The sequence below is a fragment of the Lithobates pipiens genome, unplaced genomic scaffold, assembly GCF_037356315.1.
Source record: "Lithobates pipiens isolate NorthernLeopardFrog02 unplaced genomic scaffold, aLitPip1_a1.2 Scaffold_19, whole genome shotgun sequence".
NCBI classification, from domain to species: Eukaryota; Metazoa; Chordata; class Amphibia; order Anura; family Ranidae; genus Lithobates; species Lithobates pipiens.
In genome coordinates this window covers 123,826,868-123,844,980 of record NW_027507764.1, presented here as the reverse complement: position 1 = coordinate 123,844,980, position 18,113 = coordinate 123,826,868, and the positions used below count along the sequence as shown (strand labels likewise).

Here is an 18,113-nt window from a genome sequence, read left to right as displayed (position 1 = left end):
TGAACCCAGCCTTAGTGACACTGGCGACGGGGGGTGATCACGGGGTTAAACCTTTATTGGGGGGGTTAGGGGGGTACCTTAGAACTAAAGGGGGCTAACCCTAACTGCCCTAACAGTTATTAGTCACAAATGACACCCGCCGGGTGATCAGGGGGTTAAACCTTTATTAGGTAATAAATGGCGGGTGCCCTGAAACTATAAAAAAATAACTAACCAACCAGCGTCACCTGTAACAGTTATATGGTGATCACAGGTGAAAGGGTTAACTAGGGGGCAATCAGGGGGCTTTATGCGGTAGTATATGGGGGTCCCTGGCGCTATAAAAAGCTGCGGCGAACCTAAATACCTACCTGCCTAACTAGCGTCACCTGTGACACTAATACGGCGATCAGAAAAATGATCGCTTATTAGGCTGGGTTCACACTGGAGCGATGCGGAAACGCCACGAATGCGCGGCGGGTTCCCGCATCGCATGCCTCCCGGCGGCAGTTCACACTGCCCTATGCGAACTGCTGGGAGTGTCAGTGAAATGTTACTGACACCCCCAGATCAGTTCGCATATCGCAGTGCGATCTGCAAACTCGGATCGCATGGTGTGAACACCCATGCGATCCGATTCTGCTGCGGGCCAAAAAAAGGGTCCCGTGCGAATTTGCGGCGGGTGCGGCGGGTGTGGCGGGTGCGGCGGGTGCGGCGAATGGCTGAACTCGAATCGCACAGAGATCGGATGTGATTTGCACTGCAGTGCGGTGCGAATCACATTCGTTCTCATAAACCGCTGCAATGTGAACCCAGCCTTAGTGACACTGGCGACGGGGGGTGATCACGGGGTTAAACCTTTATTGGGGGGGTTAGGGGGGTACATTAGAACTAAAGGGGGCTAACTCTAACTGCCCTAACAGTTATTACAGTCACAAATGACACCAATGCAAAAAAAAAAAAAAAAAAAAAAAATGACATTGGTGTCACTGTGACTGGGGGGCAGGGGTAATTGGGGGGGTGATCGGGGGGTAAAGGGGGGGTGTGAGTGTGCCTGGCATGTTCTACTGTGTGTGTAGAGTGTTGGTGCAACTTACTGATCCGCTCTCCTCCGTGTCGGAACGAAAAATACCGACACGGAGGAGAGAATACATCACTTCCTCTCCTGTGTTTACATTACAGGAGAGGAAGTGATGTCACCGGGGATTTCTATTCGTCGGGAGCGATCGCGAGGGGGTGGCCATGAATGAATGGCCGTCCCCTCGTCCGGGATCGCTCCCGTACGAATACCGACCGCCGCAGGCACCGGGCGGGGGCCCGATCGGGCCCCCGACCCGCGGGAGGCAAGGGACGTACATGTATGTCCTTATGCCTGCCCGTGCCATTGTACCGACGTACATCGGCGTGCGGCGGTCGGCAACTGGTTAAGTAGTTTACAGCATTTACATTATATATAAATACTTTTCGTGAGTGAGAGTGTGAAGTTGACTTTTTTTTTTTTTTATAAAATCAGCATGCTCAATTTCTTTAAAAACAGTTTTTGGCACCCTGTGCTCAAAAGGTTGCCCCCCCTGCTCTAGTTTTAGTAAATCAACCCCATTGGATAAATGGAAAACAAGTTTGACATGCTAAACATTCTCTTGAACGTGATTTTTTGCTTTTATTGACTTGTCCATCCCAGTGAAGTGACTATTCTCAGGTAATACACAGAGCTGAAACAAATCCTCCTGCATAAATGATCTGTTTATCTGAAGTCTTCACTTCTCTACAGCCTCTCAAAAGTGCAGAATTGATTAAACTTGTCTGAGCTGTGAAAAAAAAAAAAAAAAAAAAAGAAGGGCAGAGAGTTGAGGTTAGAGCAGAGCTCAGCAAGGAGAGCTCAGAGCTGATTGGAAGGAAGAGAAACACCCCCCTTCATACAGATCACAGGTACAGAGCTGAGGCTTTTCTTTTTCTCTTGGTGTCAGGAAAACTTTTCAGAAGTGACTCATGCTGATACCAGAGGTGCAAAGCAGCCAGCGCTGGAACAAGGTCATCCAGTGTCCAGGGCAAAGATGCAAAACTGCCCATCTTTGTAACAGAAGGAAGGCGCCCCATCCCTACAGTTAACCATTGCGCCCAGGGCCCGTCCACCCCTTGTCCTGGCCCTGAAAGCAGGAGATGGAAACTTGACACTTGGTGCTCTTAATTGAGACAATCACACACTATAGAAGGATATGCTTTGTTCATATTTCATGTCTGAGGTTTACAACCACTTTTTAAAGAAAACCTGTTTTGTAAGCAAGGCTTCGACCAGCTCGTAACCTACATAATCCTATTCTGCTTCTCCTTCTGATATCTGATAGCTGAACAAAGCCGTGGAAAAAGGACTATGCTACTGAAATATCAACTTTGCCATTTGTATTTAATTTAATTTAAACAGTAATTTTTTTTTTATTTGTCCAACAAGGCCACCCAATACACAGCATAGCAGATTTTGAAGGAGGCTCAGGAAACTCAAAAAGTCAACATTTACATATAACTTCAGCCACCTATATTTACTGAGCTATGCAATTTTCACTGAAGGCAACCTCTACGTATGCATTTTTTTTTAAATCATAATATCTATCCGAAATGCCCTGCTTTGTAACAGGCTCGTTTTTTTTATTTTTTAATTTGCCAAACTTTGTTATGGTGCGGCTGTTCTGGGATAAATGACCGAAATTGGGCTATTCAAAGGGATTAGAGGATGTCATCCTCCATACACATGAAGCATACTGATGGATTAGGTCTAGAATTAACCACAGTCATGTAATGACAATGAATGCAGCATGAGGAGTGACACTCCATGAAGGGTATAGAGTGGATAATTTTGCCCAACAGCATCCACTCATAACTGAAATATCAATGCTGGGTGGCTTTGCCCCTTGTATAGCAAAAACGCCATAGACAGAAATTAGCTGTACAGGCACAAGTGCAGGAGGATACAGGAATTAATCTCTGGTGTTTATTTCCTCCAAGGAATAAAGCTAGTCTTCTAACAAACAAAAGCAACATCTAACATTTTCCTAGAAAGCAAATCTGCCTTAAAGTGTAACTCCACTTTTGTGGAGAAAAGAAAATTGCAAAAATAAATAAAATTTATATATAAAAAAAAAAAAAAAAAAAAAAAAACCACCTCTGCTCAATACATCAATACCTACAATGGGTTGCTGTAGGGCACATGCACACAGTTGCAAAAAAAAAAAAAAAAAGTCTTGTGTTTTTACCCATTCACCTTTTCTTATCCCTCCTTTTTTATTTATTTTTCCCATTTTACAGATAAACACATCAATATCGTTTTCTATGGAGCCTGTGCACACAGATGATTAAGGCCTAGTTTACAGTAGTGGTTAGGAGATGGTAAAAAGGAAGTTGAGACATGTTTTTACCAACCAAGCTGGAAAGGGGGTATACCCCAGTCACAATCAGCTGGCAATATCATCAGCCTGAACGTGTTCCAATCTCATTTACAGTTGTGACACAAGTCATATTGTGGTTGAATGTTATTAAAAATGTACTTTCCTTTTCAATCTGCAGTCGCTGTAATTTTCTGAAAATGCAATGCAATATGGCTACCTGGAGGTGTTCTGTACACAGAATGTGTTCTGGCCACCACCCCGAAACACACATTTCCTGCTTGTGTGATTGGCTCGCCAATTTTCCCAGAAGTCTACCTAAGATAGAAGTCAGATTTCAGGCATCCCCTGGAACAAAAATTTAATTTTTGGTGAGATATCCAAATAGGAACATGTCTAAAGAGATGCAGGCCCAGCAGATTTCCACATTAGTGCTCTGTAGCTGCAGAGCTGCTTTATAATTATCAAACAGCTCCCATTAAAGAGGAAGTAAACCCTTCCAAACAACTTGGACCTATAGGTAAGCCTAGATTAAGGCTTACCTGTAGGTCCAAGCAATATCTCCTAAACCTATATGGTTTAGGAGATATTTGCCCGAAAATAGGCACCGCTGTCTACGGCGCATGCGCCGTAGACAGCGGCGCGCAGGCGCACTAAATGCGGCAAATCCAAGAATGGATTTGCCTAATTTGTCGACTCCCGTGCGCATGCGCGGGAGTGACGTCATCGCGGCTTCGCCGTATGGCAGCGGCGGAGCTGCGAGACGCGACTCCCGTGCGCATGCGCGGGAGTGACGTCATCGCGGCTGCGCCGCTGTGATTCGTCGGAGCTGCGAGACGCCACCAGCAACATGGATGCGGCGGACTACAGGGGACAGCGGCGACTTCGCTGGCTCCTGTGTCAGGTAAGTGACACATAATGAGCTACTATGCGATGCATAGTAGTCCATTATGCTTTACCTTTGCAGGGAAAAAAAGAGGAAGTAAACCCATCAGGGTTTACTTCCTCTTTAAACCCACTTAGCACAGAGGAAATAACAGGGATTTCTTCAGAATAAAAAAAATAAAAATAAAAAAAAAAAAAAAAAAAAAAGGGTAGGAATCTGCAACAAAGGTTGTTCTAATTCTTGCAATGTACATAGATCACCCAGAGGGGAATGTTTTTTTTTCTCAACAAAAGTGGAGTTACGCTTTAATGAGCACTCTGCATCTGAACCCCAATACCTACAAGTGCAGTGCACTAAGGCCTCATTCACATGGGCGTACTGATCCATACATCCATATGGGGTGCACAGGTATTCCATTCATCTTGTGCAGGCAACCTGTTCAAAACAATGACATGCCGACAAATTCACAGATCTCCAATCGCACCCCGGAGTACACATTAGTGTGGGACTGCCACAAGAATCAGCCTTATTCTGGTGTGCTAGTTTTGTGGGTCATATATGCTGTGCGGGAATGGAAGCCACCTGTGATCCTATCCATAAAGTGAGATTAGTACTTCGCCCAATGTTATAGCTCAGGGCCTCTACCTGTTAACACACGGGAATAAATTGCAGGCAAAATGATGCCCCTGTGATGCAGGACAGTTTGGTCCTCCAGCAAAAAGTGTCAGTTCTTACTGCCTAGAGCAGTGGTCTCCAAGCTGTGGCCCATGGGTCAAATGTAGCTCCCGGCTTGCTTATGTCCATCCCTTGGGGCATTGTTCTTCCCATTAATGTGAGGCACTATTCCTCCCACGGACACTAATGATGGGACACTCTGCCCACCCCCCCCCCCCCCGACACCAACGATGGGACACTCTGCCAACCCGTCCCCCCCCCCCCCCCCCCCGACACCAATAATGGGACACTATTCCCCCCCCCCACTAACACCAATGATGGGAGTGGGACACTATCCTCCCCACTGACACCAATGATGGGACACTATTCCCCCACTGACACCAAAGGAGGGACACTATTCCCCCCCCCCCCACTGACACCAATAATGGGACACTATTCTCCCCCTCCCCCCCACTGACACCAATGATGGGACACCATTCCCCCCCCCCGTGACACCAATGATGGGACACTATTCCTCCTTCTACTGACTACAGGGTCTGTGTAATTCTTTTTACCTCCACTGACCACCAAGCCAGAGACATTGTTTACTCCCACTAGTGTTGTGTTACTAGGATGCAGCCAGCTTTTCCATTTAGCATTTTCTTGTTGCTAGGACAGAGTTTCTCCCACCTAGTGTTCTTTTGTTGTTAGTACAAAGACCACTTCTTCCCCCTAGAGTTCTCTTGTTGCTAGGACGCAAGATATTTTCTCCCGCCTAGTGTTCATTTGTTGCTAGGACACAAACATCTTCTCCCCCCTAGTGTTCTTGTGTTGCTATGGCACAAACAGCTTTTTCTGCCTAATGTCCTCGTTACTAGCATGCAGATAAGTCCAGCAGCGTGCGTTTGTGCTGTACGTTTGTAAATGTCACCACCACTGCAACTGTGACTTGGAACACGTTCAGCAGGTGAGATTTCCAAGCTGAATGTGACAGAGGGTACACCCCCTTTCCAGCTTGGTCGGTAAAAACATGGCTCAACTGCCTTTTTACCACCTCCTAACCACTACTGTAAACTAGGCCTTAATCATCTGTGTGCACAGGCTCCATAGAAAAACGATATTGATGTGTTTATCTGTAAAATGGGAAAAAAAAAAAAAAAAAAAAAAAAGGAGGGATAAGAAAAAGGTGAATGGGTAAAAACACAAGACTTTTTTTGCAACCATGTGCATGAGCCCTACAGCAACCCATTGTAGGTATTGATGTATAGAGCAGAGGTGGTAGGTTGCCTTGACACAATTTTCTTTTCTTTTCTTTTTTTTTTAAACTGAACGTTCACCAAATTGTTGAATACCTGGCCAGCAATATACTTATATAACTAGGGCACTTAAGCTGTGACTATTACAAATACATATACACATTATGTGTATGCAAGTGTGTGTGTGTGTGTGTGTGTGTGCGCGTGTGACTATTACAAATACATATACACATTATGTGTATGTAAGTGTTTGTGTGTGTGTGTGTGTTTTTGTGTGTGTGTTTGTGTGTGTACACACTTATTTATTTTAGATAGAGAGAGAGGAGCTGTCAGTCGCAGGACTTGGCAATCACAGCAGAACCCATTACTATATCACAGGTTACATTTGCATGTCCAATAAATGATAGATTTAGTTAAGTGAAGAAGAGAAGAAATGAGGATCACTTCTTCCAGGGACAGAGGAGGGGGCAGAGGGTGGTGATTGCTGATCATGGAAGAAGGGGGGTCAGGGAGAAGTGTAGAGACACCCCATGGATGAGGAGGGAGGGGGCATCTAAGACTCAGGAGAAGTTCAGACAGCACAGCCGATCATCACACACACACACACACATCGATAATAAAGAACCCCCTCCCCACCCCTGGGAGATCGGTGTGTGTTTCCTACCCAGCCGGCTGCTGTTGATGTGGCTGACTCTGCGGCTGGTCTCCTGCAGGATCTGCTCCTGGGACTTGCTCCTGGACGGCTGTCTGCGGATACACTGCATACTGATCGGCCGATTCCGGAGCTCCCACCCCCCGATCCAGCACCAAGATCCCCCGATCTTCCACTGTCACCCCAATACTGAGCACAGTGATCCGGAGGGGTGACAGGGAGAGCCCGGACAGGAGGAGCGAGGAGGAGAGGGGAGGAGGAGTGGGAGGGACTGTACACAGCACAAGGAAACTCTGCAATAGGAGGGAGAACTGGGGCTTCTTTTTATTTTTTGGAAAGGAGGATTGTGTAAATGGTGAGAAGTTTTCGGAGAGAGAAGCCCATTGACCAATCACAGTGCCTGCTGTGTGCATGTGTTGTGACGGCTGAGAATATTGACAGCGATCAGAACTGTACACAGATCTTTATGAACCAACCTGTGATCATTGTCAGTATTAATCCCACCACACCTCCCAACTGCCCCCCATTGGAATCAATCTGCCCTCCTACCCCCCCCCCCCCATCACCTGTCTGATGCATAAACCTCTATTTTAAAATAATTTATCTATATATAAATATATACACACACTTTGTAAAAAATAAAATTATATTACTATGTGTGTAAATTATGTATATATATATATATATATATATATATATATATTATATACACACATACATACATACATACATACATACATACACACACCACTAAATCATTAGGTCTCATGCACACTGGATATTTTTTCCTGCTGTTCCTAGGGGCGTTTGACTTCTTTCCTGCCTCAAAGCAGAGTTCCACCCAAAAATGGAACTTACGCTCTTTGAGAGTCGGAGACCCCCTAACATGTCACTCTTTTGGGGGGGAGGTGTGGGTACCCTGTTTTTTACAGGCACCCAGTTCCCACTTCCTCCCCTGGCTCTGCAAGAAAGTTCACCTCTCCCCCCTCCCTCCCTGCAATCTTCTGGGACACATCACAGGTCCCAGAAGATAGCCCAGCCATTCACAGTGCGCAGCGTGGCGCGGGCATGCGAGCCACAGCCAGGCCTCCACAGTTATAATGCCAGTGCCTCAGAGAGGAGGAGGAGGAGGAGGAGGAGGAGGAGCGAGCCTTCCTGCACCCACATCACTGGACCGTGGGGGCAGGTGAGTGTGTTTATTAAAAGTCAGCAGCTACTTTTTGTAGCTGCTGGCTTTTAAATGGGTGGAACTCCACTTTAAGTGTGTGTTACTCCAACACTTCATATTCGTGTTCCATGTGCCTGCTGTACCATGTACTTGTATAAGAAAGTATCCTGTTCTCTTTGTATTGCTTCCTTTGTGTGAAATCCCTGGTGTTCCTGCTAGTCCCCTTGCATTCCTATTAAAAACTGGCCACACTAAGGAGGAGAGCACAGCGTGGTCAGTTCCCTAGCTATGCTGGGAACTCAGACTTGTCCTGACATGACCCTGCTGCCCAGCCATTCCCTAGGAAGCTTGTGTTCTGCTGAATCTTGTTCATGCAGCTGAGAACATCCCCTGCATGTTAGCCTATGTGTTTATGCACATGTAGGCATTGGAATTTAGAGGCAGAAAAAACAAAACAAAACAAACAAACAAACAAAACAAACACACACTTGATGCACCTAAACACACATAAGCGATAGGTAATTATTATTACTACTATTTATTATAATTATTATTACCCCCCCCACCCCCCACCCCGGTCGGTCTCCTTAGCATAGCTTGGGTTGTCAGCACCCGGGACAAGGCAAGAAATGTGTGCCCACTAAACCTAACTTACTGACATAGTCCAATGTGCATAAGGCTTAAATTCTCAAAATGTATTAATTTAACTACCAGCACAAAATATATTATAATATTATATATATATACATAAATACATACACACACACACACACACACACACACACACGGGGCATCTATAGATAAAAGCAAACTGTCCAGCTTTTACTAAAGTTGAATAATATGCCTGCTATTGGTGTAGGCCATTTACATACTTCATTAAGCCTGACAGGAAAACTCCCAAGACATTTCTAGTTAGGGTCAGTTCACACTGGGACGACTTGTCAGACAACTTAGCCACCTGACAAGTCGCGTCCCGTTCTGTACAATGGAACCGTGTCGCTCCGACTTAGAAAAAGGTTCCTGTACGACTTTGGGGGTGACTTGAGGCGACTTGCATTGACTTCTATAGAGAAGTCGTTTTGCAAGTCAATGAAGCGGTGGCGCCCAGGTCGTCTGAGGCAGTCGCACTGCAAGTCGTGCTGCCTCAGTGTGAACCAACACTAAGGATGTTGTTAAGAGGTCTAGCTTTTACTGTTCACCTCAATAACAGGAGCAAGTTCTTTCCCTCCCCTGATCAAGTAGCTCCGAGTTCAGCGTTTGCTCCTGTGATGGTCCTGTGGCTCCTGTGATGGTGAAGGTGAACAGTAACAGGTGGGCCTCTCTTAGCAACCTTCTTAGCAATACCCTATATTTTTCCAGTCAGGCATTACGAGTTATCAACTTTCTCCATCCCAGGTGAATTATCTTTCCCTGACCAAAAATAACCAATAGATGTGTAGATACACATGAGCGACGGCTCTGTCACGGCTTTTGTACAGACTTCCCGGTTGCAGCTGTTTGCACACACCGGTGATTCCTGCCACAGGAACCTGCTACAATGGGGGAAATCAAAAACTGGCGTAAAGAGAAATGCAGTGTGTTTTAGGCCATATACCCACTTAAGCTCCGGACTAATTTGCAGCCAAAGGACCAGGCCCCTTTTTGAGATTCGGCACTGTGTCGCTTTAACTGACAATTGCGCGGTCGTGTGACGTGACTCCCAAACAAAATTGGCATCCTTTATTTCCCCACAAATAGAGCTTTCTTTTGGTGGTATTTGATCACCTCTGTGTGGTTTTTATTTTTTGCGCTATAAACAAAAATAGAGCGCCAATTTTGAAGAAAAAAAAAAAAGCAATATTTTTTACTTTTTGCTATAATAAATATCCCCAAAAAATATCAAAAAAATTTTTTTTTCCCTCAGTTTAGGCCGATACATACTACATATTTTTGGTAAAAAAACAAAAAAAAAAACGCAATTAGCAATTATTGATTGGTTTGTGCAAAAGTTAGTGTTTAAAAAATAGGGGATAGTTTTATAGCATTTTTATTAATATTTTTACTAGTAATGGCGGCGATCAGCGATTTTTATTTTGGGACCACTGTCATATATACAGCAATCAGTGCTATTTAAAGTGGTTATAAACCCTTACAAACCACTTCGACCTACAGGTAAGCCTAGATTAAGGCTTGCCTGTAGGTCCCAGAAATATCTCCTAAACCTATACAGTTTAGGAGATATTTACAAAAAGACAGGCACACAGGAACACCGAGCAGGCTGCAGATCACGTCGATATGCCGCTCGTGTCGGCTCCCGTGCACATGCGCGGGAGTGACGTCATCGCGGCTCTGGCAAATCACAGCGTCGGAGCAGCGAGACCCAGAAGTCACTCCGGGATACATGGCAGCGACGAAGATGAGGGGGCTTCGTTCTCAGGTAAGTTATTCATAATGAGCTAGTATGCTGCTATGCATACTAGCTCATTATGCCTTTGCCTTGCAGGTTGCATAAAAAAAAATAAAAAATAAAAATAAAAAATAGCCTTTACTTCTTTAAATGCACTGATTCCTGTGTAAATTACACTGGCAGTGAAGGAGTTAACCACTAGCGTGAGGAGGGGTTAAGTGTGTGTGTGTGTGTGTGTGTGTGTGTGTGTGTTTTTTTTTGTTTTGTTTTTTAACTGTAGGGGGCGTGGCTTGGCATCTGACGTCACTAATCGTCTGTTCCCTGTTATAGGGAAAGACTATCAGTGACTGACTCAGTAGGAAGCACGGGGAGAAGTTTGTTTGCACAGACCTCTCCTCGTTCTTCAGCTCTGTGACCCGATTGCGGGACACCAGCGGCAATCAGGTCCGCTGGTTCCGTTTGCCACGGTCACGGAGCTCGGGACCAGGTCTGGCGTACCCGATGTCTGCTGGGACCTGCCAATCGTTCCCGAGGTAGACAGATAAACGGTCTGCCTATGTAAACAAGTGGCAGGAGAAGACAGATCTTGTGTTTCTGTTAAGCAGGTACATGGGTCTCTCTTCTTACAGTACAACCACCTCCCCCACACAGTTAGAAAGCACCCCCAAGGGACACATTTGACCCTTTGATGTTAACCTGTACAAAACTGCGGCAAAAATTGCGCGACTTTCTGCCTGAAAACGCTACGCTCAGGTGTGAATGGGGCCTTAGTGTCCGATTTGTCTGCCGCAATGTCGAAAGTCCCGCTATAAGACATTGGTCGCCTCCATTACTAGTTAAAAAAATATTTAAAATGTCCCATAGTTTGTAGACGCTATAACTTTTGCACAAACCAATCAACATACGTCCTTTGGGATTTTTTATTTTTATTTTTTAACCAAAAATGTGTAGCAGAATACATTTTGGCCTATATTGAAGAAAAAATTTGTTTCATTTTTTTTGTTGGATATGTTCTATAGCAGAAAGTAGAAGTATTTATTTTTTTTCAAAATGGTCAGTCTTTTTTTGTTGTTGTTTATAGCGCAAAAAAGAAAGAAAACTGCAGAGGTGATCAAAAACCAATCAAAAGAAAGCGCTATTTGTGGGGGAAAAAAAAAGGACATTTTTATTTTTTGTGTACTGTGTTGCACGACTGCGCAATTGTCAGTTAAAGTAACGCAGTGCCGTAATACGCGAAAAATGGCCTGGTCATGGGGGGGGGGTAATCCTTCCACAGCTGAAGAGGTTAAACAATACCACAAAACCCAATACAGAACACTAACTAAAAAAAAATCCACAGAGGACAATACATTTCCATAGAGCAGGGTTCACCAACTGGTGGTCCACAAGTAAATGTTGGTGGTCCCTGGGGGTTCTGCCACAAATCAACATTGTGGCAGATGCATACCTTTCTATGCAAAGGGCCAGTTTACGGTCTTTCAGGCTTTAGGAGGGTCAGACTGTGGTTGGTGGGAGTAGAAAATGTCCAACATTGGTGCGCCATCATTGGTTTTAATGGAAGAAACAGTGCCCCATTGCTGGTATCAATGGAAGATTAGTGCCCCATTAATGGTGTCAGTAGGGGAAGTGATGCCCCATCATGGGTGTCAGTTGGTGAAATAATGCCCCAAGCACCATTAAAAAGGCAAGTAAATGGCCAGTGACCCCCAGGCCGCAGTTTGGAGACCACTGCCATACAGCATAATGTAATACTATACAACGCTATGCCCTGGATATGTGGGACACCAGGATTTTGCTTCAGCATACTGGCTATGCATCATTGACTCAGAAAGTACTGAAGATACTGGATCAGGATGACCACCTTCATTAGGAATGCAGGGGAGGGGGTATGTCATTTCCTGTGTTTCACTGGTGCTAGGTTAAGCCACATGGCGTCACTAATTGCTAGGACGTTGGCTGCTAGAAAACTGGTGGCTGGGCCAAACAGCATCACACGTTTCTAGAATGTACCACACAGCTATTTTATGCTGCGTGGGCCAGCCACCTGTGTCCTAAGAACCAGTAAAAATAAAAATAAAAAAAGTAGGTGGAACAGGACAGGGGGCATGTTTGGGAGCAATCTAGCTGACAAGCCCCCTCCCTCAGGTACACTCGCAACTAAGCTCAAGATTAGTCATGCCCACAAATCGGGCTTCTTTCAGGGAGGAGCAGAGAAGCTGCAGGGCAAGTAGAAATAAAAGATGTTCTTTACATTTCAATACCATTTCATCAGAAAAGGTATTAATCTATGAATACATGTATTTAATCTTTTACATTTTTAAACCTTACCAATAACTGAGTCTAATGTCAGGATGTTCAGCCCTCTGAAAAACTGCCATTTTTATTCATGGTCCACCCATACTGTATACCAGCAAATTATGATAACCGCCACTAGAATCTTCACTACATTGGAATAAATAAAACTTTATCATATAGAGAACTAGTGACTGGTTGCATCTATAAATGCTTGTCGATACAAGCATCAGAAGAAAAAAAAAAATAAAAAATAAAAAAAATAAAGTCTTCATTGTGTGCCTGCATCCCATTTGTCTTCACCTCCATAAGCCACAGGACCATCACAGCACAAAGTAAATATCTACTGAGCAAATAGGAGCAACATAACCACAGCAGGGCTTTCCAAAACCAGCAAGTCTACAGCAGAGTACAATCAGAAAGTATTAAACTGATTTAGGGGCGAAATTCAGGAACAAAAAAAAAACAAACACAAAAAAAATACAAAAACACACACACACACACACACACACACACACACACACACACAACCAGTTGATGCCAGGGTTGCTTTTCAGGAATATGCATGCATTTCTTATTTCACATAATAGAAACAATTTTCATAATGAAAATAGAAATTGCTAGATTTACCAGGTCCAAATCACATGCCAAGTCACACCCCATTGCCAGCAATGGAAGCGCTTAAATCATTGTGACTCAAGCCACAGTGACTTTAAAGGTTCCTGTACTGCTTTTTGGGGATTTCATTGCAACTTGCATAGACTTCTGTTAAATGATGTCGCAAGCTGCAATTAAATCAGAGGTGCAAATCACACTGATCTGTGGCTTTGAAATCACGCTGAATTAGAGTTATGACAAACTTTACATATGTTATGTCCTTATTCAATGTACCTTAACGGTTATAATAACCATGATTTTATAATGCGGCATTGGGATTAAAGTGGTTGTAACCCTAAAAAGTAAATAAATAAGAGGATTCTGTTCCTTTAAAGCATGAACAGCAGGCAGCACATCCTGCTGGTTCTGCCCCTCCCCCCCCCCCCCGTAACCTGACCACGGTTTATCATGGCCGCTGAGCCCTTACACTCTGGTCAGTTTACGTGCTTTCGTCATCCGAAGTTTCTCCTGTGATCTCCTCTCCCTCCCTGACTGTCAGCTCTGATCTGCTCCCCTCCCCTGCTACAATCTTCTCTGTTACATTAAAAAAAGTATGTTTTAAAAAAAAATAAGCAGCTGTATACCTCATTTCAAAGCACCGCTCGGCAGTCACGTGACTCACCCATTGCTCTCCTCCTGCTGGCTGATGTCAGCAGGGGATTCTCAGTCCCTCCCGCTGTAGTTCTCAGACCTGGGGAGGAGAGCGGAGGGCAGTCACATGAGCACCGCTATGAAATACGGTATACAGCGGCGTATTTTTTTTAAAAACACATACACTGGGGCACATCATTTAATGTAATAGAGGAGATTGTAGCAATATCAAACAGTGGCTTTACAACCATTTTAAGTTGGTGGCAGCACCAATATGTAAACAAGTTTGTTTACATGTTATCACTGTTGGCTTTATTCCATACATACTGCGATGTACCCCCCGCCCCATGTCCAACATGCTCACCTGTAACCATTAAGGCGGGTGGTGGGACGGACAGCAGTAAACAAACATTTGCTGATCTCCCAGTTAAAAATGAACCCTAAAGTGACCAGCTCTGAGCACTTCCATGTTCAGCTCTGTCTGTGCTCAATGAGCTTAAAAAAAAAAATGCAGAGATGACATCAGGGGTCCAATGTCTCCGTAAAGAAAACCTATCACTTATACTTCTTTTCTGATAAGGGGCTTATGTAATAGCAAACGTAGTCAACTATGTTGGATCACAGCAGCAAAAAATAAATAAAAATAAGCTAAAATAAAAACAAAACAAAAAATGGAGAGAGAGAGTTCCGGACGCTCACATCACAGGGGAAATTACCAGGAGGCAGAACAAAAACTTGCATGTGAATCAATACAAAAACAGATATTTCCAACCAACAAGATGGCCGACCTCACGAGATCCTAGCTTCACCCAACGCGTATTGATCAGTCCCTGATGATTTTTTTTTTTAGAATGATACGCATTGGGAGAAGCAAGGATCAGGCGACATCCCGCCGAGATCATCTTGTTGGTTGGAAACATCCCAAGACCCTGAAACTGAGCTGCAGCATGGTGGCCAAGAACATACAGTGGTTTAATAGGACACGTCCAACTCAGAACAGGCCTCGCCATGGTCGACCAAAGAGGTTGAGTGCACATACTCAGCATATCCAGAGGTTGTCTTTGGGAAATAGACATACGAGTGCTGCCAGCATTGCTGTAGAGGTTGAAGGGGTGACGGGTCAGCCTGTCAGTGCTCAGACCATACGCCGCACACTGCATCACTTTGGTCTGCATGGCTGTTGTCCCGGAAGGAAGCCTCTTCTAAAGATGATGCACAAGAAAGCTTGCAAACAATTTGCTGAAGACAAGCAGACTAAGGACATGGATTACCGGAACTATTTCCTGTGGTCTGATGAGACCAAGATAAATGCATTTGCTTCAGATAGTGTCAAGCGTGTGTGGCGACAACCAGGTGAGGAGTACAAAAACCAAGTGTGTCTTGCCTACAGTCAAGCATGGTGGTGGGAGTGTCATGGTCTGGGGCTGCATGAGTGCTGCCCGCACTAGGAAGCTACAGTTCACTGAGGAAACCATGAATGCCAACATGTACTGTGACATACTGAAGCAGAGCATGATACCCTCCCTTTGGAGACTGGGCTGCAGGGCAGTATTCCAACACGATAATGACCCCAAACACACCTTCAAGACGACCACTGCCTTGCTAAAGAAGCTGAGGGTAAAGGTGATGGACTGGCCAAGCATGTCTCCAGACCTAAACCCTATTGAGCATCTGTGGGGCATCCTTAAACATAAGGTGGAGGAGCACGAGGTCTCTAACATCCACCAGCTGTGTCATGTCATCGTAGAGGAGTGGAAGAGTACTCCAATGGCAACCTGTAAAGCTCTTGTGAACTCCATGCCCAAGAGGGTTAAGGCAGTGCTGGAAAATAATGGTGGCCACACAAAATATTGACACTTTGGGCCCAATTTGGACATTTTTCACTTAGGGGTGTACTCACTTTTGTTGCCAGCGGTTTAGACATTAATGGCTGTGTGTTGAGTTAACTTGAGGGCACAGCAAATTTACACTGTTAAACAAGCTGTACACTCACTACTTTACATTGTAGCAAAGTGTCATCACTTCAGTGTTGTCACATGAACAGATAGAATAAAATATTTACAAAAATGTGAGGGGTGTACTCACTTTTGTGAGATACTGTATACCGGGCCAGGTTTCTATCCTATGGAGTCTAGTCTATCTGATGTGGAAGGAATTATTTTGGCCTTTGGCATCGGAGTGACCCGATTTGTAAAGAGCGCCAGTGACCACTTTATAGGGTGGTCCACAGTTTACGATGCAGTGTGTGCATATATCCGCTGGTGGAGGATTCTGCACAAGATTTCTTGTTCACCATTCGGAATCACAATATTTGGACTCTTATTATGAACTTTATACTTTATATTCTCTTTTAGACGCCTTTCACACTGATGCACTTTTCAGGTGTTTTAGCCCTAGAAATAGCACCAGTAAAGCACTGAAAACTGCCTCCCATATCCCCAAGTGCTTTCACACGGGGACGGTGTGCTTGGGGTACATTAGAAAAAGTCCTGCAAGCAGCATCTTTGGGGCAGTAACGCCCCTGCCCATTGCAATGAATGGGGAGTGCTTCCGAAATGCCTGAAAAGTGCTTCCGAAGTGCCGCAAAACAGGCGTTTTAACCCCTGCTTTGGAGTTAAAAATGCCCCGCTAGCAGCCAAAAAAAAATAAAAAATAAAAAATAAAAACGCAGCTTAAACAGTGCTATAGCGCCGCGAAAACGAGCAACCCCAGTGTGAAAGGGGTCTTAAAACACCCTTTTTAGCACAGCACAATTTGTGTTTATATTAATATATTACAGGGCCGTTAAGTAGTGGATGTGTACTTCTGATTTTTGGAGCATAAGGACATCATTTAGTGTCACTTTAATAGTGCAAAGGTATTATTTGTATTAGGTTTAGAAATAGACCTGTAAGCACATTGATCATCAGATTTCCCTCCCAAACCAACATTATTACAGATAGATTAAATATAGCATTGCAGACTTACACAAGCACTTTACATATATTTTACATTCAAAGGAGCTTACAATCTAAATGTCCCTACCTCACACACATACTAGGGCAAAGTTAGATAGGAGCCAATTAACCTGCCAACATGTCTCTGGAGTGTGGGAAGAAACTCACATAATCACAGGAAGAACATGCAAACTCCATGGCCCTAGAGTGCTGCAAGGTAGAAGTTGTAACCACTAAGCCACTCTGCTGCCCACATTGAAAATACTGATATTTTGATCAGCACTGGAACAGTTTTTTTCCCATTCTGGAACCAGTGCCAATATGAAGTGCATGTGTTTGTATAATGATTTATTTTGTGGCCAGTGTTGCATTTTTTATGTGTAAAGTGTTCCAAAGTAAACCAGATATTAGTAGTAGACAGAATGAACACTGCCACCTAGTGGTTAGACTGTAGAACACTCCCTCACATTTTTTAATCACTGCAGATTTTTCATTTTTTTCTATAACCAGCATTTAAAGAAGAATGTCAGTCTCCATGCTTTTCTTATTTAAAAATGTTCCTTTAAACGGGAAGCCAATGTGGGAAAAAGTCCTAAACAGCCAGGGACAGCGCATAGCAAACCATCAGTGCCTGCACGTCTGGTCCCTTTTCCAATTTATTGACTGAGATTTCCCAATTCTGCAGGCACACTGCAATACATAATAAAGTGCAAGTGAAATAATATAGATGAAAACGCAAATCCTAATAATAACACTTCAAAGGATAGCAGACTGTCAAACCAAAGTACACAGCACAGCAGGGGAGTCAGCACAGCACATCCAGAGGCAGACAGAATCTTGAGTATCTGGAGGAAAAGTTTTGGGGGCGCCTACACTGTATTTATGCACCGTAGATCATTGGAGTGTTCCTACGCCTGCTGAGGACGTACATCCTGATTGAGGATACACCTGCTATATTGGAGTATATTGCTGTCTAACTGACAGCAGTGAGGTAAGGTACCCACTGCACTCAGTGTGTGAGCACCCACGTTTGAGGAGCTGCAAGATCACTGGTGGAACTATCCTGGGGTTGTTCACAGGATTAACCCTTCACATAGCACAGCGTGGATTCATTTTATTTTTTTATTTTTTTGCATGAACTGAATTACTAGTCCTTTATGCGAATTAAGAGACACTTTTTAGGAACCCCCCTTTTTTTGGATTTATTGTCTTTTTACTTTTTGATATTTTTTTATATATACTTTTTTTATATTCCTTTATTGTGTATTTATTCTTCTCT

General features: G+C 44.1%; 1 protein-coding gene across 2 annotated transcripts in view; it reads right to left on the bottom strand.

The window, feature by feature from the left end:
• The window catches only part of PLCD1 (phospholipase C delta 1), a 175,328-nt gene that overhangs the window by 117,094 nt on the left and 40,121 nt on the right, over positions 1–18,113 (bottom strand). The window contains exon 1 of one of the 2 annotated variants that reach the window (XM_077491232.1): positions 6,817–7,051. The exons of the other annotated variant lie outside the window; for it this stretch is intronic. Within the exon in view, the coding sequence (XP_077347358.1) occupies positions 6,817–6,916 (100 nt within the window). The 5' untranslated portion in view covers positions 6,917–7,051. Of the gene's footprint in view, positions 1–6,816; positions 7,052–18,113 lie in introns of those variants that run through there. 2 annotated transcript variants of the gene reach the window in all.